This window comes from Buteo buteo, chromosome 7, assembly GCF_964188355.1.
Source record: "Buteo buteo chromosome 7, bButBut1.hap1.1, whole genome shotgun sequence".
Lineage (NCBI taxonomy): Eukaryota > Metazoa > Chordata > Aves > Accipitriformes > Accipitridae > Buteo > Buteo buteo.
Genome location: NC_134177.1, coordinates 20544313 through 20566811, shown reverse-complemented (window position 1 = coordinate 20566811; position 22499 = coordinate 20544313). Strand labels below are relative to the sequence as shown.

At 36.2% G+C, this 22499-nt stretch overlaps 1 protein-coding gene across 1 annotated transcript in view; it reads right to left on the bottom strand.

Moving 5' to 3' along the window:
- The window catches only part of CUL3 (cullin 3), a 58552-nt gene that overhangs the window by 5269 nt on the left and 30784 nt on the right, over positions 1-22499 (bottom strand). Inside the window, exons 4-13 of the mRNA XM_075031850.1 lie at positions 19103-19263; positions 17692-17806; positions 16124-16352; positions 14512-14657; positions 11418-11594; positions 10146-10316; positions 8625-8732; positions 4978-5102; positions 4544-4640; positions 3346-3480 (exon numbers count right to left, since the gene is read on the bottom strand). Coding sequence (XP_074887951.1) covers positions 3346-3480; positions 4544-4640; positions 4978-5102; positions 8625-8732; positions 10146-10316; positions 11418-11594; positions 14512-14657; positions 16124-16352; positions 17692-17806; positions 19103-19263 — 1464 coding nt within the window. The remainder of the gene's footprint in view (positions 1-3345; positions 3481-4543; positions 4641-4977; positions 5103-8624; positions 8733-10145; positions 10317-11417; positions 11595-14511; positions 14658-16123; positions 16353-17691; positions 17807-19102; positions 19264-22499) is intronic.

The following is a 22499-nucleotide window of genomic DNA, read 5'->3' as shown; positions in this document are numbered from 1 at the left end:
TACTGTTAGCATAATGCATTCAGAAATATTCATATAATTTGAAATAAGTGACATGAATCCACATATTTTAACTACTTGCCAGTATCAAAATGCCTCTTCCCAAGCAGGTCACAGAAAGATTATTTCTTCATTTGTTGCTTTATTTAAAACACAACTGCCACCTTCATGCATTTTTTCCAGATCTGGCACAAAGTAATATTAAAAAAACCCCCAAAACACTATAATCCTTTACAGGGTCACAACAAAAAGTCTTACTGAAATGGATTGATCAGCATAAATTTAACAAACCAAAGGAAGGTGACACTTAGATTTTAGGACTTAGGTAAATGTAGCCTTGAGGCTACAAACCAAATCCAGGTTATTAATGATGTAATGCCTGTGACATGCAGGCTCCCAAATTTTGATTTTTGATGAACACCTAAAATTAATGCTTTCAAAACTAAGTCAATTCTACAAGGAAACAGATATACTCTGCTTTTGATGAAAGTGAAACAAAGAGCTAAAATAGAATTCCTTTTTTTTTTTTGATGCTAAACAGCCTTATACTAACAACTATGTATTTCTGTGTTGATTTTACTTCTCTCTGTAGCATTCCAATTCAGCCACTAACGTATGCAAACCATTTGGGTTTCAGAATTTATAAGCTAGCATTAAAATAAGAACCACAGAAAGAATTGCATTGCAGTATGCTGCCTCAGAAGGTTGCAAAAACCTCAAGTTGGATAAAAAAAGTGTAGCTATGAATGTAAATGGGGATAACAGATGTTCCTATGCTCTCTTTTTCCCTCAGTCTGTAGCATATCATTTTTCTAAACATATTTTTATATAGATATTTGATGTAACAGTGAAAAATGTATTTTTTCCCCCCATCTCCATAAATGCCTTATTTTAAAGGCCACACTAGTCATGAACAAGAGCAGTACTGATTACACAATCTCAGTTCTAAAAATATTACCAGGTGAGCTCTATCTGGAGGCTACAAGAGAGAATTCTAGGCATGGAACTGCCTCTGTCCAGTTCTAAGCAGGAAGAAAGTTTATTAGAAGGAAAATGTGCAGAAGGAAAAACATCATGTCATTTTGTTGAAATGACAAAAAAAGAAAGAAAATATTTTTATTTTTATTTACAGACCAACTTGTGTATCTTCCAAAGCAGAGATCAGCAAAAGAGAAAACAGGTAAGCCAGTTTTAAGTTCTAATCTCTCATTTTTGTGGAATTATTCAACAACTTCTACTACAGTCACATTTCTATTTGTTTGTTAAACCTAAAGAATGAACAAAAAATTTTCCCCTTATTTTTGATGTCATCATTAAAAAATTGTGCATTTCACCTTTTAAAATACTGACAGGTACTGTAAACTAACAGACAAATATGTTGAGTATTAGATGAGGCTTGATTAGAAGAAATTGAATTCTTTAAAAAAAAATAGCATTCTTTGAAGGCTTGCATGAAGATCCTTCCTCTTAGATTTAAGTAGCATTAACCTAGACCCATATGGCCACCAGTTCTTTTGCATATATAAATAAAACACTGCTGCATAGGAATACAATAAATTCATACATTTCTGTGAAGGAATTTTGCTATGCAATAATCCTTTAGGTTTCTGTAGCATCTTATGCATAATGTTAGTATCATCATTATCCCATTTTTCTCTCAATCACATGGCTTAACGGCTGTTAGGATTACTGTGAGGATCTTGTCAAGTTTGCAATTAATAATCACACTGAATGCAAAACAAAACAGCAAAGTCTGTTCAACTGTGAAGGCACCTTCAAATTAATCTGTTCAGCTGTGAATCTGCAGAAACACTTGTATATCAAAGTTTTAGGCTTACACAAGCACACACCACAAGTCATCTCTCATACTACGTTGCAGTAAAAGCACTAATTTGATATGACAGAGAAATAACATTTGCCCAACACTCAGCAATTAATCATGGTATTCAATAATCAATGAACAAAGATAAAATTCATTCTGCTCTTAAGTTTTCATAAGCTTTCCTGGCCGGAGTTAAAGACAACTCCGATGTGTTTCACCAAAGAAACCAAAACAAACAAATACGCCTTCTTAATGTTTTAGTTACAGTGGGACACAAAGTAAGAGTTTAAGAACTCCCAAACCAGAAACAAAAAACATACACAACCTAAAAGCACATGGACATATTTCTCTATCATCTGGTCTTATTAAAATAAACTATAATTAGAGCACCTATTAAAAATTGTATTTTTCACTGCTCTACCAAGTATTATTTATTCATATATGGGTGAGGCTCTACTACTCATAAAGCCTACAATTTTGTGGAATCAGGTAGCCACCAGCCCGATTTCAACACCAACTTCAAGAAAAAATGAGCTATTAAGTCCCATCCCCACCCCCCACTTTTCTGCAGAGAAAGTACTCAAAGCTCCTGAATAGATTTCACAACACGCAGGACTTTCTGTGCTCCAAAATAATCTTTTTTTGAACTATGAGTAATTTATTAAGAGCCTCTTATCAAACCCTGGCTTTCTTAATCCCAACTGAGACCGTTTCAAAGAAACATTCTTTATTAACAGGCTAGAAGTATGCCAAATAAGCTGAAAACAAAGTCCAAATAAAAAGGCAAATGATTACTCTGCATAGCACAGTCAAAAGTAGATAAGAAAACCCAGAAAACCACTCCATTTCAAACTGCACCCATACTGCTTTTCAAGGCTGCCAATGCTCTCTCAAACATCTAAAATGAAACTATTAATTGACATTAACAATACAATGCTCAAACCTCACAGCACAGGATCCTCCTCCACTCCCAAAGGCTTCTTCATTGTTGTCTATTAGCTGCCCACTTCAACCTTTCCCAGCAATGCCCCTCTAGTCTCCTTGTTAAGAATCTATCTGGCCCTTCTTCATTGTCCTTTCTGGCTCACCAGCTCAGAGAAGGGATGAAAGTTCTTTGATTCATCCTACAGCTCACTCCCACCTGCCAATTTAAGCACTTCAGTGTTTAAGAAGCCAGGATACAAACCCTTCTCCACCCTTTGGCTTCTAAATCCAGTTTCTCAAAGATAAAATGAGCAAATAGAGCCACCTGCTGCATTCCAACTTCAGCTTTTCTATAGCTCTATGGCCTAGGAATAACCACACTCGCAGCTCTCCAACATTTCTGAAAACTTCTGTTCCCAAATAATTTCCTCTCCTAGGATTGCTTCCCAGGTGTATTGCTAATGATCTGCTCACCGTATTTATTGGCCTGATCCATACTCACATAGGAAGAGAAGCACCTGATCTTCAAAGGTATATTCAAGAGGACAAGAAAGTGCCTAAAACAGTTACTTAAAATCAAGTGAGAAAACCATAATGCTTACCTCAAATGTATATTTTTCTCTGTTGTTAAAGAGCATTAATATCGTCATCTGGAAAGTGGAGACTTGCAATATGTGCTTCCGTGTATTTGAGCCAGTTACTTGGGCACCTCCTACACCAACCTCTGAGCCATCTTCCTATTTTAAAATTACAAAGCTACTATTAGATTACCCTCCACTGCAAAATATTTTACCTTGGTAAAATGAAAGTTAGTTGATTAAATAATTACCTAGGAGATCACTCTACAGAAGTGATAGAATAGCATACGCCTGGTGGCATAAACAGAATGTCTCTCCAGTAGCTGTCTTAAAATCACAGGGTGTTGAGGTTGGAGGCACCGCTGTAGGTCCCACGGTCCAGCCACCACTTAAAGCCAGGCCATCTAGAGCAGGATGCTCAGGACTGTGTCCAGTCAAATACTGAGCATCTCCAAGGACGGATACTCCACCACCTCTCTGGCCCCTGTTCCACTACTTGCCCATCCTCCAGTTTTCTTACTCTTATCTTTAAAATTAATCAAAATATTTATCCTACAGTAATATAATTTTAACATCCTCACAAATGCACATTATTAATACTTAGTGTTATAAAAATTTTGTTTTCATTTTGTATTGCCTTCTATGTTCCCAAGCATCATGCCATTAGTACCTCTAGTTTAGCATTTTAGAACTGGTCTAAATCACTAGCAAATTATTTTCTTGTATAAATAGATATTAAGCATTGTACTTCTATAAACTCTACTAAGATTCTCATGTTTGAAAAAAATGTTGTCTACTTTGCTAGCACTCTGCATACAAAAAGCAGGCTAAACTTGGCTTAACACCACTTTTTCACATTAACAAAAATGACTCTAAAGAGGAACAAGTTTCATTTCACTTTTGACTGATTCACAGTCAAAAAAACTCAAAATACTCAAACCACTGAGGTCCCTTCAAAATCAAAATTACTACTTTTCTATGAGGTAACAAAGAGATGATGCTGAGTGATACATTCAAGTTAGATTTAGAGGGGGGGAAAAAAGTCAAAAACAAAACTGCTACAAAGGAAGACTCAGACTATAAAACTGATTGAAGGCATCTTTTTCTTATTCTTATATTATCAATGGGTAAGCTTTTATTTTACAAGATTCTGAAATTATTATAAATGTGTCTCTTAAAAAGTAAGGAAATCCACAATATTTTCATAATCTTGATACTTTACCTTTTTAACAGGCCCATAGAAAGTGGCATTGAGATCTGCAGAACCCATATGATGCTGGAGTGTCAGCTGTCGCCCACTGTGTTTGGCTAAATAAAATCTGTAATGTAATTAAATTGAAAACTTAGTTCACGTTTTGTATTTAAGAGGAAATTGCTTTTAACAGTTACCTAGACTTCTCATAGCCATTAAGGACACTCTCAAGAAATTTCTAACTTTTGCATTTTCAAAACATTAACTCTTATTAGAATTCTACTTAAAAGCTCCCAAAACCTCAAGCCTCATAATGTGACCATTGCATTCTCTAGTTTTCACATGAACTGAAGAAGAGCAGTATGCTAGCATATCTTTAACTCTAATGGCAAAACATACCTCTAAGTTAAGTTCAGAAAGTTTCTTCTTAAAACCTCTACCTAAAAATCTGTTTTAATACATACCTTCTAAATATTTCAAAAGCATGTCTGGGAGCTGGAGGGATGTTGCACTTTGGTGTGGCTGACTGAGTAGGCCAGTAACCTGTTGTGAGGACCCGCACTGTAAGATCAACACCACCTAATGAGACCTAAGGACAATTGGAAGAAAACATCCGCTATTTTAAAACAAGACCATGTTTTACCATTTTTCTGTATCAGTGTAGAAAGTATAGAATTTTCACAGATTAAGAAAAAAACCCAGAAATATATCTATGAACTTCATTTTTTACAAAGCCAGACAAATGAATTCATCACTATCAGAGTAGATCGTACAGCAAAAATCCTCTACATTTTTCCCCTCTGGTGTTTAAGAGTGTACAGAATTTAACAAAATAAATTCTTAACCAATAATGAAATGGCTGTGATCATAAACAGAAGTCATAATACATGTAACAATTCTTTCTAAACAGGTTTTTGACGACATACAGTAAATCCAGTTTTTGCTGAACATATCAGTTTCAAAATAACTTTATAAATTTACTCTCTGGAAGCAGAGAATAAATACTGAATATCTAATATTAAACCATTGGGAGTCCTTTTCCTTACATTCTGGACTGCAATGTAAACAGTTACTCACTTTTACACACACAACCTAGCCACTTTCCCTAAAGACAGCCATTACTATAAATATTCAGCACTGGTTAGGAAACATTCTACAACTGAAGTGCTGATCTATAAAGTAGTTGTGTTAGTAGGTGATAAATAAACATCTGGCTACCCATAAGGCATAATCCTCACTAGGTATCTCAATTAAGCTGAATATTATTAAATGTAAAACTGACTGCTTTCAGCTCTAGGAGGTGTAACTAATACCTTCAAAGATGATTGGAAAAGATTATGGACATTATTGACAAGAAAAAACAAAGCATACCATATCCAGCTCGTTACACAGAAATAGAGCACATTATATTTTAGAAGGTCAAAAACTGTCATATAAACTCAGAAAATTCCACCATTAAGTAGCAGAATAGCATTTCCATGCACTATGGAAGAGTTTTTTGTATTGTGTGTGTTGAATGCCTGCATGCATCAACAAACTTTTACCTAGGAAACTTCTGAAAAATCTAGGCAGACTGGTGACAGGCTACTCATACAGAAATCCCTTTGACTGAATTTCATTAAGGTTTAAGAGGAACAATTTGCAAAAGTATTTAAAGACCCATATAAAGGTTGTTCAGTAACCAACATTACTGCCGTTTTTCTAATTTCATATCACCAATGTCATAAGGCTCACAAGAGAAATTCAAACAGCCATTCAGACACAGAAAACTAGTTAATCTGTGAATCACCTAAAAAAGCTTCAAAAGTTTTCTCCCTCCAGCCGAAGTGTATGGAAGGGCCATCAATGCAGACGAAAAGGTACAGAAAGTATCTTTATCTGGAACTGAAACATCTTAGTTCAGATGGCAACTGTTTCCCAAATTTTTTTGGTCTTAGCCAGAACAGAACAGAGCATTAATTTAGAATGCCTGACAACACACATTATAAAGAACACTGAGCAGTTTGTGACTTGAAAAAGTTTTGGAAGCACTTTATTTTACAAATGTCTTTTCAGCATAAAAATGGTATAAACTAACGGAAAGTGCCTTGAAGTGATCCAATCTTTAAAAACTCCAACAAACTGAAGTTTCAGGATCCCAGTTGTAGAAATTACTCCTAATCTATCAGCTTGGACTTTCCCTAGTGCTGAGCTTTCCACTTACTGATAGCAAACCAATCATCTACACAATCCTTGGCACTACCTGTATCTCAGGATACAGGATCCAGCAGGAGACTTTGCAGGTAGGATTATTTAGAGAAGAACAGATGCCTGACTCTTCTAGGAAGCACTATATGTATTCAAGGTACACAAGTTGTTTAAAAAGGCATAGAATGGACTATTTCATATAAAACACAGCATCACCAGCAAGTTAACAGTAACACAAAAACCCAGAAGTCTTCCTGTCTGTATTTCCTCTCCAATATTATTGGCACCAGTAGAAACATATACATTCCTATCATAAATAAGTACTCCAGAAATTTCATTAGAAGGCCATGATTAGGGTGACCAAAAGGCAACCATCAGGCAAACTGCTGGTCCCTTGCCACGAGAAAGATGAAGTTTCAAATAAGGCCTAACAGAATACCTGTTAACATTTTAAATTCAACTTACTAGCTGCACATAGCTAAAAAGAAGATAGACATAATTTCTTAACTCACTTAATTTAAAACTGTCGTGTAAACTACATGAAACTTTAACACAAGCCCTCCCCCATGTACAAGTCCCACATGATACCTAAAAAATGGGAATGCTCTAACAAATTTTTCTTTAAGTCAGTATTTCAAGCATTTTAGAAGGAAAACATGATTAGCCTCTAAAGAAAAAAAAAGCAGTAGTAAAGCTGCCTGTCCACAAACACCTTTATATCTATCCATATCCTCTACAACTTTTTCTGAAACCACTTTGAGAACATCCCGTTCTTTCACTCATGATGAATCACAGTATGATGATGAGGAAGATTTCAGCTCACTGCTTCAAGACAGCAAAGACTTCATTCAGATCACCTTGCACAACCAGGGACAATGGACACAGTAAATCCACAAACATATTCCTGGCATTCAGATCTCTGAAACTGATTCAAACATGCTTGATATACAGACTTACTTACCTGCAGACGGTGAACAACCTGGTTCTTTATTATACATTATTAAGCGCTACTGAGTATTAGTATAGAAAAAAAAGTGTTTAGAGCAATCAAACTGATATCTCGAAATACAAGCGATCTCTCCATTATGCAATATTCCAGAGGTCCACTTTTACAACAGGGTGTAACACTTCCTGATAGAACAATTAAGTCCACATTTGGCAATTTGAATAAAATGGCAGTTCTGCTTTTAGTAAAGGCATTAACTGTGTCCGAGAAGTTAAACATGAGACGGTATGTTTTTCAAATACCTGCAGTATGCAATATTTTTCTTGCTGTTAGCATAAAATACAGGTCACAGTGAAGATTACTTTTAAAGAATGAGAAGGGAAGACTTTGCTGGTGACATGGCGTTTTGGAAATGCACACGAGAGTGGGCCACCGGCCCCAGAAGCCAAGCTGGGCTGGGGGGGGCGGGGGGGGGGCACAGCTGGGCAGGGTGGCCAGGGCAGGGGAGGCAGGCACAGCTAGGCACAGCTGGGCGGGGTGGCGGGGCAGGGGTGGCAGGCACAGCTGGGCGGGGTGGCAGGCACAGCTGGGCACAGCTGGGCGGGGGGCACAGCTGGGCAGGGCACAGCGGCAGCCGCCCGCCCCCTGCCGGCCGCAAGCAGGAAGAGCCGCTCGGCAGCGAGCCTGAGCCCTTTCAGAAGAATGCGGGTACTGTAGAAGTTGGAACAGGATTTTATGGAAAGAAACTGGCACTACTCAAGCTGTGGATCACGCTTCGAACTGACTTTTGTATTTCGGGAAATACTAACAAAGCTTGTAAGATAGGAAACACAGTAAAAGTAATATAATTTTAGCACACTAACAAAATCATTCTTTCCACGTGCATACTCTAACAAATCAAAAACCACGAGCCTTGATAAAGATCTAGGGTTTGTACTGAAGTAAAAGGACAAGCACACAGTCCCCCAATGCTCTTACCCCGGTCGCCTGAAGATGCTGCCTGAACTCATCCATCGTTGTGTTTGAGATGCTCATGTCCCTGAACATTCCTTCCAGTTTAGATGTGAACTGACATCCACATTCAGTCTAAAAACACACAAAATAACTTGTTGTGCCAGCACTACGAAAACAGAGCCTCTGATACGTGAGCTGCAAGACTAAGAGTTAGTTTATAAATCTCATAAAAATGATATTTCTTTACATCTGATTCCTGGGATTCCCATTTGCATTATCTTCAGAACTTAGAAAAGTTTCATATTTCATATAAGGATCTAACCCTACACATATAAAAACTCACTTTCCTTCTCTTTTCTCCATAATTGTATTTTTGATTTCTGTTTAGCTTCTTAACTCATCTTAAAAATCTATGAAAGCTTATCAGACCAAGGCATACACTTTCACCTGCTTTTTAGCATGATACTGTAAAGGGAAATAAAAACTTTATTTGTATCAGAAAAAAAATCTTGTTGTCCTAAGAGTACGTAATTTTAAACACTTGCTGCAGATTACCAAGTGAGATTAATAGACCTTTTAAGAATCAGGGACATATGCATATCTAGATACATGTGCACAAACACATGCATTTCAGTTGCACATACAGGACTTTGTGCCTATTTCTAACATGTACTTTGACACATATGGTGAAGGCAAGCATGTTAGCTTCAGCATCTTAATCACTGTGCAAATCTGTAAGAAAAGAGGGCAGTTCCAGTCCACTGATTCATGTTGCAAATGTATGCCCCATGCCTTCTAAATCACCAGGCTAGAGAAGTGGAGAGGTAATTAATACGCATAGGTTGAAGAAATCTGATGCAAACAGGCTTCACTCATAGAATACAAAGGTCAAAAATGAGGATCAGTAAAGTTTGATCTTAGGATCAAACTACTCTGGTTTGGAAGTTCCCTAGCCATTTATCATGCCACTGAGGAAGAAGCTGCATTAGAACTTGCTTCAAGGACTGTTCACCTTTCTTCTCCACCTCTTGGCCTATTTAATCAGTAAAATGAACCAACTAGGAAAACGTGTTTCCAGACACTGATACGAAGACCTTTTTTTTCAATCTATCTCAACCACTTAATCAAAAAAAGCAGTTGAACATTATCACCAGTCTGCAGATGGAGGCAACTAAAGAACAACAATGCATGCAATAAAAAAATTCTACTGTGAATAACAGAAAATGTAGGATAAAACACAGTCTTGTCTTCAAATCCAGTCACTAGATAACAGGAGTTATCCTCTTATTTGCAAAATCTTAACAAATTTTCAAAAAAATTCTTTTGTTTTCTAGATCACTCTCTCATCATAGGTGCTTTCCGGTATTTCCTTCCTTTTATTTCCAAGAAATTATTCAAAAAAGCCTTTCATATTTTCTGTTGGGGATTTAAAATCAAAGCTGTATTCAACAGCGATCAAGATGTATGTTATCTATACATCCCTTACATAAAAACAGAAGAAACCATATTTATGGGAAAAAAAAAAGTATGCAGATACTGTCTTACCTTTAATTTAGATATCATATTTTTCTCAGAGTCATCTGAAACACTCTTGTTTGTGAGAAGTCTTCTTGCCAAGTGCTGCTTGTAATAGCGTTCAAAAACATCTTTCTCTTGCATAAACCTAAATAAAACCATTGCCTTATCCAATATAGTTTCTACTTCTTGCTCTGTTAGCTGTAAAAGAAATAATTTACTGGTTTTAACCTTCCAGCACAAGTGTCTCACACAACCTAAATACTTAAAACTATTTCACAGCAAGCATATGGTCTAACAGTAGCCTTTAAAGAAGCCAACAAAACTGGTCCAACATGTGAATGATAGAGCCAAATGAACAGTGCACAAACTCAATAGAGCAGAGAAAGAAACAGATCTAAAATGGAAGGAAAAGCAATCATGAGGGAGACAGGAGACAATGGATGGGTAGAATGCCTGGATAAATATAGTCAAAGTTCCTGGATAAGTTTTTAAGTATTAAAAAAAATAAGCATAGATGGAAACCAGTATTAGAAGTATGAAATGTTAGTTTGGATTGAAAGCTTTTAAAAATGTTAAGACTTGTTTTGCAAAGCCTGTCTAGTGCCACAACAAGTGAAATGATTACTTATTTTATAAATATATAGAATTTACTATTCAATTCTCAAAGTATAAGATGCATGCAATAATATTCAGCTTTATTCAGAGCCACTGAAACCTCAGCTGAACCATCCTGTCCAGTTCCGGGTGCTGTACCTCAAAAAATTTCATAAAAAGCTATGAGGTAAGACTGAAGAAACAGCTGTACTTAAGCTAGAAGAGACAGATATGGTAATAGTCCTCTGATATGTAAAAGCAGTATTAATAAGAGGCAAAGACAAACTGTTTAGCCTACCCAAGTGAGTTAAATTTTCAAAAGAAATTATTGGATATTGAGAATAACTGCCAAACTATAAATATATTTAAGGAGCTGATATTTAAGGTTTCAAGAGAAGGGAGCTGCAGAATCTACTACAACCTAATTTTTTTTGAGGGGGTATCTGCCAGAAGTAATCCAGGTATACTGCTTCAGAGATGGGGGACAAGCCACACAACATCTTGATCTCCTTGTGCCTTATATTTCTCTAAATTTATATCTAAAGTGTTATGAGCTCAGATGTGTTACATATACTTCTTTTTTTTTTTAAGGCAGTATTGCCATTTATCTTAAGATAAAAATAATTCTCAGAAAAGTAGCTTAGTTTAATTTCATCCAGGTTTTTACAGCAAAGAACATGACCTTTTCATTTAGTTTATACTTACTCCCTTGACTCCCTTTTTCAGCTTATCATCAATAAATAATGAGAGGTACTCTGGAGACCTAGAGTTGAGGTTGAGGAAGTACTCAAAGTCACCCGCAATAGTCTGCTTGAAGAGTCGATCATTATTGAAAGATTCTTGAAGAAAACGGTCAAACCTACTCTTCAAATCCAGCAAACCCTTTTAAAAAAAGCAAAAACATTTTCACTGATTTGAAGTTGTAAGCTGTAAAACAGTAACAATAGATGAAGTCATAGAGAAGATCACATCTACAGTCAGAGATTCTGCAAAGCACTCTCCAAGTTCAGCATTCTTAGAAAGTATCTGAAATTTCATTTCCTTTTTCAAATATGTATAGCTGCCATAGATCTCTTACAGAAGCAATTTACAGATAAACTGGCTAAAATATTGGTGTCAAATACTGGTGCAGTTTGCTGTAATAGGCTACTCGAAGATTAAGAAAGTTTTTTTAATCACCTTTGTTAAACAGGCTACTTTACTGTATTTTTAAATCCACAGCTTAAAGGAGGTATTTGTTGTACTTAAGCCTTTTCCATTTCAAATAACATTGACAAAGTCACTACCATAAATACAGGATATGGGAAAGAAAAGGCTAAGCACCCATTAACTGCATCCCTAGAGCTACTAAACAAGTTTGAGGAGAAAACACACTGCAACAACAGGCCTAATCTTGTTAGGTTTTTTTTCCCCTCTAATTTCAATCCAGGGACACGTTCTGCATTATTTAGTTGCATGTTTCTAGCTGATCTTTAAGAGTCACTGCAAACATATGAAAGTTGGATACAAGCAGTAGTTCTCCAGTTAACACAGTGTGAAGATCGCAGGCCTGAACTGAACCACTTCGTCTGAGCTAAATCATCAGATTCTTAACATCATTTTTAAGGTTTGCACCATCTTCACCCAGAGTTAAAACAGCTGAGTGCAGGAGGGGAGAGCATCTTAAAATCACCTGAGCACCTTGCTAAGTATTTATGATACGCATAGGGTTTAGACATAACTAAGACAGCACTTGGGGGCGGGGGGCAGCAGAGAAAACGTCACTCGAGAGTCAAATATAACATGGATAACGACTGCCCACAAAAACTGTTCAGGTTAAATGATCTTAAAGTCCTTGGTTTCTTAAGAAATTATTTATATGTGGTTACTTAAAGAAGCCATTCAAGAATTACTCAAAGTAGTAGTAATGTTTCTTAAGAACTCACCATCTCACTTAAAGGAATGGTCTTTAGACAGGCTAATTAATGCGTATTAGAAATTTTAAATTCAAAGTAAATCCCACTATCTCTCTGTTTACCAAGGTTAGCTTATGTCTCCTCTCCAGGAGTACACACCATCTGAACAACCTGGTGTTGAACAGGAGAAATTGTTAGTACCTTAAATTACAACAGCATTTCAACATCCTTTCAAATTATTTTAAGAAGTTTTAAATCCAATCCCCTGGCAATGCTTTTGCAATCATCTCGCCAATTACACTCAGGGTTTGGTGATGTCATGTTTCAGAAGCAGTGCTGGCCTATGATGAATTTTTTTTCTTGGTGGTATAATGTAGCTTCCTTGTCTGTCTTCTTATTGCTCTTTAAGTCCTTGAAAGATTCAGATGATCAAGGCTGAGATGAGTGAGGTGGTTCCTCAGTTCACAGGTATTTTCTCTTTTTCCATTGTGTCAATGGAAGTGGAAGATAAATCTATTTGGGGGTTTAGTAGTAATCAAGTATCAATCCCTTCCCTAGGACATCTTCATGAGATGGTTGGGGTACATACTAATGGGCTGAGAGGATGAAGTCTGCCAAAAGACATGCAGTATAAGTCTTCTTCAGCTTCATTATGCTATTCGCCTTTGTAGCAAGAAACATTGATAGCATCTTCACAATTAAGTTTTTAACTATTTCTCAGTTAAATTTTTAATGATACCCCTTTAGGTCCATCAGGATTTAAAAGGAGTGAAAATTACTTCAAAGTATTCCAGACACTTATTTTCCATATTTTTTTTTTTTAAATCATACCACCACAAAAAAACATAACAGCCCTTAATCATTAAACCTAATAAATTTCAAAGGGCATTCTCTCTTCTTTTTAACAGTCCTTGGAGAGGTGATTCTTGTTCAAGCTTGGTAAGAAGTTTGCTTCAGCATTGCCAGAAAATTAATAATCCAATCAAAAATGTTTTTATACTCAAATGGCTTCTTCTAATAGTAACCAGTTCTAGCAAAGTTACTGATTTCAAACAAAACAGCAGAGATAATAGACATACAGCATTAAAAGTTTCTCCTGAAGACCAGACACAAGGACTTCAACTACACATTTAAACCCCCGCCCAAACTTAATGTTTAATGAATACACATTTTCACATTAAGTATAAAACATCTTCCAGCTATAAAAACATTTCCTTAAAGTTCAATGAAGTCTAAAGATTTTATGTGCAAATTTAAAACCATCTTCTCAGAGACAATGGGAGAGAAAAGATGACAAACACCCCTGAAGCATATTTTGTGACCTTGATAAATTAAAGGTATACATCACTTCTTAGAGAGAGATGGAGAACAAGAAAGAACACTTATGTCTTTTAACATGCAGAAGTGTTCTGTTTCTCAGGGAGACGGAGAATGAAGCAAGTAATTTGTTATAAGACATTCACCTCTCAGTCATAGTTAATCTTGCCATGAAATACTGTCATGTGATTTTTGTCTCAATAAACATTGGTAACTAACATTACATAAAATTCAACAAAATAGACACTATAAAGCTATTTGCCAGCAGACACGCAACTCACTCTGGAGGCAAATATCATTTAGGATAATCCAAAAAGTTCCCAGCAGTTAGATAATTAGCCTCAATATGTTGTTTAATAAAAGCAGCTACCAAAAGCACAAAAACTGAGCACGTACTTTCCAAGCTTTTACTTAGGTAAAAGAAGAGTTCTAAAAATGTCTGAAAATTCAGAAAATGTATATTTTAAACAAAATTATAAAGGTAGCTTGAATCAATATTAAGGTTTACCTTTTCCATCATGTAGTTAACTGCTACTCTGGGGAACGTGGGAAAGATGGAAGAAAAGAAAGTTAAAATATTTAACTACCTGAATGTAGTCAACCGGATTCTTTCCTTCTCCCTCTTCAGAAACTAGTGCTTTGCCTTGCTCTCTCAGGTACGAGCTCATGCACTCACACATTGTCTTCAGACCATTTGGCACACGGCTAAACAACTTGTACATGCAAGCAAGGTCTGGAAACAGAATGAGGTATTATGCAGGACACCCTCTGTCTGTTATACTTCTGTAACTCATTCATCTCATAGCAAAAGACAACAGTAAAAGTTCAGCCACTTGCTGATCCCTACGCCAGCAAAAGTTGTTGCTTGTGCTGAAGGATAGTGCATTTAAAGCTTCAGTAAGATTATATTTTCAAGTGGTATTTAAGAATGTAGCTTCCAAGATTATCATCCCCAAAATCAAATACTGTATTAAAAGTTATAAGAAAAGTCTAAGTTAAAGCAAATAGCACAACACTAATGAGATGCTTGTCTCTGTATTAAAAGCAAAAAAATGTAAAAATTGGAGTTTAATTCATATTTGTCTTAAAGTCAGCCATTTAATTTTATATTACTTTGTTTCATCCATCTAAAATCATGATAAGTGGCTTAGGTTAAACATGGCTTTCCAAAAAAGCAATCCATCCTTGCACATTTATGTGAAATCTTATCTTCACAATGCAGCAAGTATTTCCTCCCTAGTGTTTAACTAAATCAAACCAAGGCTCATAAAAGTTAAACTAATTCCTGTATCTTATGAATACCCTTCAATATCCTTGTACCCTCAGCCTGAAGGCTATCTTAACTGGATATTAAAGAAAAAATGTTAAGTATAGTATCATCACTTTCCTATTCAACACAGTAATTCTCTTTTCTTCCAGCTAAGAAATTTGCTCACTTTGTCACTCTGACTATCACCTAGTAATTGCGAAGCTGCTTTAATGAACAAAGGCCATTAATCTAAGCAGCAAGTCTGTTCCCCAATCTCAACAGCTTTAGTGTGAGCATTGATTTCTAAATATAGATACTACAATCACTCTCTTCATTATGCTGCTTTAGAAACTTATGTTCTATTTCTTTCCATAGTAACTTTCACGCAGTCGTTCTGTCCTACATTAACCTCTATTAGGGAACCCAAATCAAGCCAAGTCCTTCTTTTTCAACTACTGCAATAAGCTGCTTTGTATCCTTTAGAAGCAGCCAACTTTCTTCTGCAACAAAGCCCTCTCCCTAAGAATTGGTCCTGCAATACTTCTATTAAGTAATTTACACTAGCACTTTTTAAACAACTGCCTGTGGACCAAAAAACTTCGATGCATTTTGACAGGTACATACTAGAGGAATGAAAGTAATAAAATGGCTCATGGAAAACAGGTAACAAAGACCACTACAATAGATTTGTACTTTTCTTAAGAGATACTGGGCTTACCAAAAAAGTACTTTTATCTGGTACTAAATAGACACGAGTTATATGTACGGGCTCTGTTTTAAGAGCCCTCTGAAAGTCTCTGAAGTAATATTCTCAGATGTTTGCAAAACAGAGCCACCAAAGTGTTTTTACAATTACACAGGAACACAAACATTAAGCTTGACTTATCCTATGTTTAAAAACAATAAGCAGTACTGTAAGCATTTCTGTCTCCCATATGATGCAGTCTTACCTTCTGTCTTCCCATTTTTCAGCATATGAACTAGCCCAGAGTTCTCCATTTCCACTATAGTTTTCATATGCTTGGAAATAAGCTCCCTCTCAACAACTTTCACAATTGGTTCTTCTGTTGATTTATCCAGACAATGCATCACCCGTTCTATTTCTTCATTAATTCTAGCTTCTACTTTCTTTATATATACAGAAGCACTGTTTTCAGCTAAAAATTTCTGACTTTCCATCTGTGATTAACACAAATTAGTACTTTAGACTTTTTTTTCAAGGGGAAAAAGGAAACGTACTAGTTATTTCAGATCAGCATTTATAAGCAAGTTCAAATCAAACCCAGCATGTCCAACAAATGAGATCATTATACCCCCACAATTTACATACATGCTTAATATAAAAGAAAGGTTCTATTACGCCAATTGTGTTACATACATAAGGGGGTACATGCAATATGAACATGGTATTTTTCATACTAAAACAACCTAAGCCAACCTAGTATCCAGTCACCAACTGGAGTTTCAGCCACAGGTCCAAAGAAAACAGAAGGATGGGGAGAGGGAAGAGGCAAAAATTCCTTTCAAATATTGGTTTATGGCATATTTATGAGTTGTGAGGATCAACAGTTCTCACTATTCTCATTTGTGACAATGCTGAGCACATTATTCATGTCAAACTGCTTTTATCCATAGTGGTCAGCATAGTCTTTTGGAAGAAAGATTTTATTTTTTTTTTTTTATGGTGGAGCTAAGAAATAAAACTTAAATGAAAGTAATTATTTTTCTGAATTTTATGTAGCACCAATGAAAAACAGAATACAATTACTTTTAAATGGTTGTGCAACATATGCTTCTGATTTTCAAAGAAGTCTGGAGATCAGAGGATATGACAGATAGTCGATACCGCGTAAGAATTGGAAGACTGACAAATTATGTTATCTGGATATCTTTTAACATGCTTTTACAATTTCTGTCAATTTCCAACAATAGATGAGCATGATTACACTCAACAACCATTCAACTGGCTTTTTTCCTGAAACTAATCTCAGAAAAAAACTCAGGAAATATTTAAAATATGTTATTCAGTGGCTGGCCAACAACTGGATAGCAACTTGGATACACTTAATTCCTTGACTCGGTTCATTTTATTACAAAAAAACCCTCACAAATGTAGAAACTATGAAGGAAACAAAGCTTCCTCAAAAGCAGTTTGACAGGTAGTCTCCCCTCTCCATTCCCAGCCTGAAACAGTCCGAACCTTTAGAACTGGTATTTCAAAAAGACTGTGACTGCAATGCAAGGATAGACTAAGTTGCATGAAATAGCCCAAAGCAGGCACAAGATTAGCATGATGATTACTTTACATGTTATTGGCACCCATAGCTCAAAACTACATTCAAATTATGGTAAAGCTGTAAAATTTGTGTTACCTTTCCCACAAAGTTAGTGATTTCTTTTCTTATTTAACAGAGATGGACACACTCATCAAATAAGCAGCAATTAAAGTACCACCAATTCTCACAATTCCAGGCAGTTATAACAACGTTCCAAATATGATATGACAACATTGCTGTACCTGAAAAAATTCTGCAGACATCTCCAAAAACGGAGCCTCAAAGTCTTCTTCATAGACTGACCTTCCTTCAAGACCTAGAATCATTAACATCTGGCAAGCATTTCTTATTGCGCCTCTGCCAAAAAGTAAGTTGTTAACAACTTGAGAAATCTACATGCTTGTAAGACAGAGTACACAGCAGAATAACAACTCAGAACATGGTATCAACTTAAATAAAATATAGTAACAGAAAGTCCATCCTAAATCTGTTTGGTACACGACAGGTTTTCAAGACTACAGGAGCAAGATTGTTTGTTTTTGTTCTAAACTAAGGAACTGACAATGTTTATTAAGTATTTTAAATACAGTCATAGGGAAGCAGGTCTCAAGTTCTACTAACTCAGAAAACTATTAAAAATATATTTCAACATACAAGAAAATAACCAAAAATACCACTTCAAAGGAAACTGCACAGGCAGGTTGGAATTGAGCAATTCAAAACAATTGCACAGCAACTTCGATCTCTGCAAAGTTTGGGGTTTTTGGTTGGTTGGGTTTTTTTTAAAAAAACAAAAACAAAAGAAAAAAACCTACAAAATTAAAATCTATCAGCAAGTTCAGCATTTGGTTAGGCATAGAAACACATCAATAAAATGTGAAAACAAAAGAACTGCATCCAGGAAAAAATTCCGCTTTCTGGCAGTAGGGGACAATACACACAGCTGTTGCCAGTGAGTATTTTTCTCTTCATAAATTGCATGTTGGGCAATCTCAGTCTCAGAACTGCAGCCAAAGCAGCATGGAACTTGCATATCTCCACACCCAACAGCTGCTCTGAAACTGGAGAAGCCCAAGAAAACTTGCAAATTTGAAGTTACTTCAGCTGCAGTATCTGCAAAGTGTGGCACAAAACTCCACATCTACTGAACTGGTCAAAGAACAGGAGGAACAGATTCAAAAGCTCAGAGATGCAACTAAACTACAAAGAAACAGATTAATCAAAACATGAGGAAGGGGAATCGAATTAAAAAAGAAAGCTTCGACAATAATGAAAAAAAAAATCAAGAAGTACAAGAAAATGAAACAATCTCTCAGTACAGAGGAACTACAGGGTAGCAGGAGGCAGAGAATTGTCAAAACTCTGTTTTATAACCAAATGCTCTGGCATAAGGAGGTAATGGAGAGATTTAACAGATGTTTTAATAAAAACCACAAGATAAATATTAAAATATATATTAACAAGCTTCCCCATTTACCATTATGCTAAACCTTAGTATACAAAGAAATATGTTATCCCGGATTATGAAGAAATTTATCTTGTGATCAGGAACACAGCCTTAAGTCATGATTTATTTGTGTATGTTCTTGCTTCACTCTTAAAAATTGACATGCGTTATTTACAACAAAATGCAGTCACTTACAAACATCTTACCTGTCTACAACTTCTCCTTTCCTTTCTCTTGCAATCATATCCAGCAGAGTTTGCCGCAGGTGATCCCTAATACAGCCATAGCGTACAACTTGATCTCGAAAAATAATCAAGCCCAAATTGTAGACATTCTCCACGTTATTTTGTTGCACATACACACGGTCCTGCAATGAAGGCATACACAGCAATAAAATTTTAAATTCAGTACACACATGCTATTCAAAATTGCAAGAGATTGGTCATATTTCCACTGTGCAGAAATAATCAAATTAATCTTCTCTCCTTTCTTCATAAAAGGAGATAGTAAGTACCCTCAAAATTCAAAATCAGTCCCATTTTCCAAAAGTTTATTTACACAGCAACTCTACTTTGCTTAGGAGTGGAAGCATAGCATTTATGAATAAAGCATGCCAGAACAAATCTACAGCCTTGCCACTTAGTTTGGGGACAGGAGAATCTCCAAATAGTGACAAAATTCACGGCATGATCTGAAAGATGTTTTACTTACCTACTTAAACCCCTTCCATCTACCCCTCTTTGTTCGTTAAGAAAAATTAATTAATTTTTCCCCATCTCCCATGCATCTTCCTACCACTCCTTTTAGGCAGACAGTTCCCCCTCAATATTCAGTGAAATTTCCTTAAAATAGCATCATTACATGAACAGAAGAAAAAGTAAAGCCAAAATGAGAATAGTTACAATCAAAACATTTATGGATTGCTACTGCAAAATTGTACATAAGGACTTCTGGCAAAATTACTTGTATGCTAATTATATGCCAGATTGCCACTTGATGACCAGAGGAAAGCAAAACACCAGATTCCACAATTCACAAGTGATTTCCCACTCACTCCCTTCAGACAGGCAGCACTTAATTTAAATGAAAAAACAAGATGGGAACAGGTCAGATATGCCTACCCTGTGGCCCATGAAGTGAGCTCAGTTCTGTCTCAAAGAAAAAAGTTTACTAATTGGGCTCATGAAGTCAGTTTAGCAACACATGTTGGTCTAGGTCTTTGGAATGTGTTGCTCTTTTTTTTTTTCCTGTTATTTAAAGACAGGGTTATTTATTTCACTCCCTTATTTAGACACTTGCATCAAGGACAGAAATAAATGTGATTCTAAAGTAAGGCAAACTTAAAATACATTTTCAAAGAGATGAAAGACGAAATTAAAAAAAATAGTGTCTAATATACTATATAACTTGAGGAGAAAAGAACATATATATTATTTCCAAAGAATATTCAGGCCTCTGAAGCACAGGCAGCAGGGTATCAAAATGGATTAAAGCCATGGCCATGACTCATCTGCATATGTTATGTTGTGGCAGTGCTAAACACTGCCATTATGAAATGAAATAGTAACTGCACTAGAAACTCTTCTTAATGCAATAGCAATGCCTCTTTAGTAAGCCAGACCACTCCACAATGCCCAAATTACAGTAGCAGCATTAACGTTTCTGATACTGCTGATTTGCTTACCCTTGGTAACAGATCACTTTTACTGTTTACTGGAAGTTCTCCCAAACCTCAAAAAAAGTAATCTTAGAGACAGGAAGCCCCACTTGGGAACAGGTTTGACTGACAAGGTTATATGCTACTGAACAGCAATCACTTCCCACGGGGAGAAGCAGCAGGTGCTTAAAGGTAAGAGTAACTCTCAGGAGACAAGGGTGGAGTTTCAGACAGCAATTATTCATAAATTACAATGCTGCTTACACTGCAGAATAATTCTGATCTCAACTAAAGCAAGTTACCTACTGTAAGATATCCCCAGCCACATTTTGCCCCATCTCTGCATGGATGCACTACCTGGATGATGTAGCCTTCAGACACTGTTGTGCATATATATATATACATATATATACATATATATATACATATATCTCAAGTGTCTTTGATCCTAGTTCTGAAAATAAAAACAACACTTCTCCCTATTACCTTGTGCGCAAGCCATGAACAACGAAGTCATATGCCTCGAGGTCAAAACTCACATAGCTGATCTGTCAGTGCTGGCCTAAATCAAGACACTGGCTTTGTGCACCGCACAGATCAGAAGGGAACGCTCTGCCCTCTGTGAAATACACAGCTGTATTCACAAGGTAATTGTTCGCTTCTGACAGTGCTTAACTAGCACTACCCATATGCCCATAATGCAGCCAGGGGTGTGACTGCTGTGTTTGCATACCTGAAATTGCTTTAAATTTAGCAAGTACAAGTAGTAAAGAAAGGACACCACAGAATCAAGTTTAGCCCAGTTTCCGTAAGACATTCCAAGAATACGCATGGTCATGTAGCTTGAAGAGAAGAACCAAAGAACTCCACCTCCACTACTACTGTTACATACAGTAGCTAAATAAAACCTATTGTAGGTATGCTTACCTACACTGCAGCCGTAAGTGAGACTAAATTTCAGATACACCCAACTGCAGTACATTACTTCAACATGTCTTAGTACATTACTTGACCTAGTGAAGATACTACTTAGGACAGGACTTCACTGCTTTGGTACCTCACCGCTTGCTGCAGACAGTACCATGAATTTACAGAGATTATTACATCTCTTCTGGCACTGATTACTGTTGCCTAAAGACATAAAATAAAAGGAGGAGAGCTAGTGCACATATATTATAAAATACAGTGGAACTATGTAAACTTGAAATTCAACTATGAAACTGGAATATCTCAAGAAATTTAGATTTGCCTTTATTGTGCAATTCCAGGTTGCAAAACCTCACGCTAGAACGACATTATAAAACAGACCTGAAACCAAGTAGACTTCTACCAGGCAGCAACCACAACACAAGAGACATGAGACTTTTTTTTTAAATGCAACTAGAAGGCAAGCTTTACAAGTGTCTTGTGGAAGAGGTTCTGCATGTAAACCTCAAATGGCAAGTATTCTAGTCACTAAGTATCATAACAATGCACAAACCCCATTGTACAAAACATATACCTTTCTAAAAAAGATCTGTTTGAATTATTTTTTATTTTAGAAGTGGCAAAATTAAACAGAGGAAAGAGATTAAGGTGGGTTGGAGAGGTTTGTTTTGACTTAGATCATATGGGAGACAATGGGTGAAAATAAGCTGGAAAACAAACATGGTATTAAAACAGATACAGCTTAGTTTAAGAGGTACAATCACTAGGCTGAAGCAAGAATTTAAGAAAGTAAGATCAGAATTCAAGAGGATATTAACTGTTTTACTTTCACTGATGTCAGACTGTGGCTTGTTGGTTACCAATAGATACATTTCCTGAAACTGATGGGTAAGTAATTGGGACAACCTACAAAACAAGAGGAGGAGGGTTGGGTTATCCTTTATTTATAGACATATTAAAATTGCATATACTTCTCCTGGTGGAACACAAACATATCAGTTAACAATGCCTGGTAACTG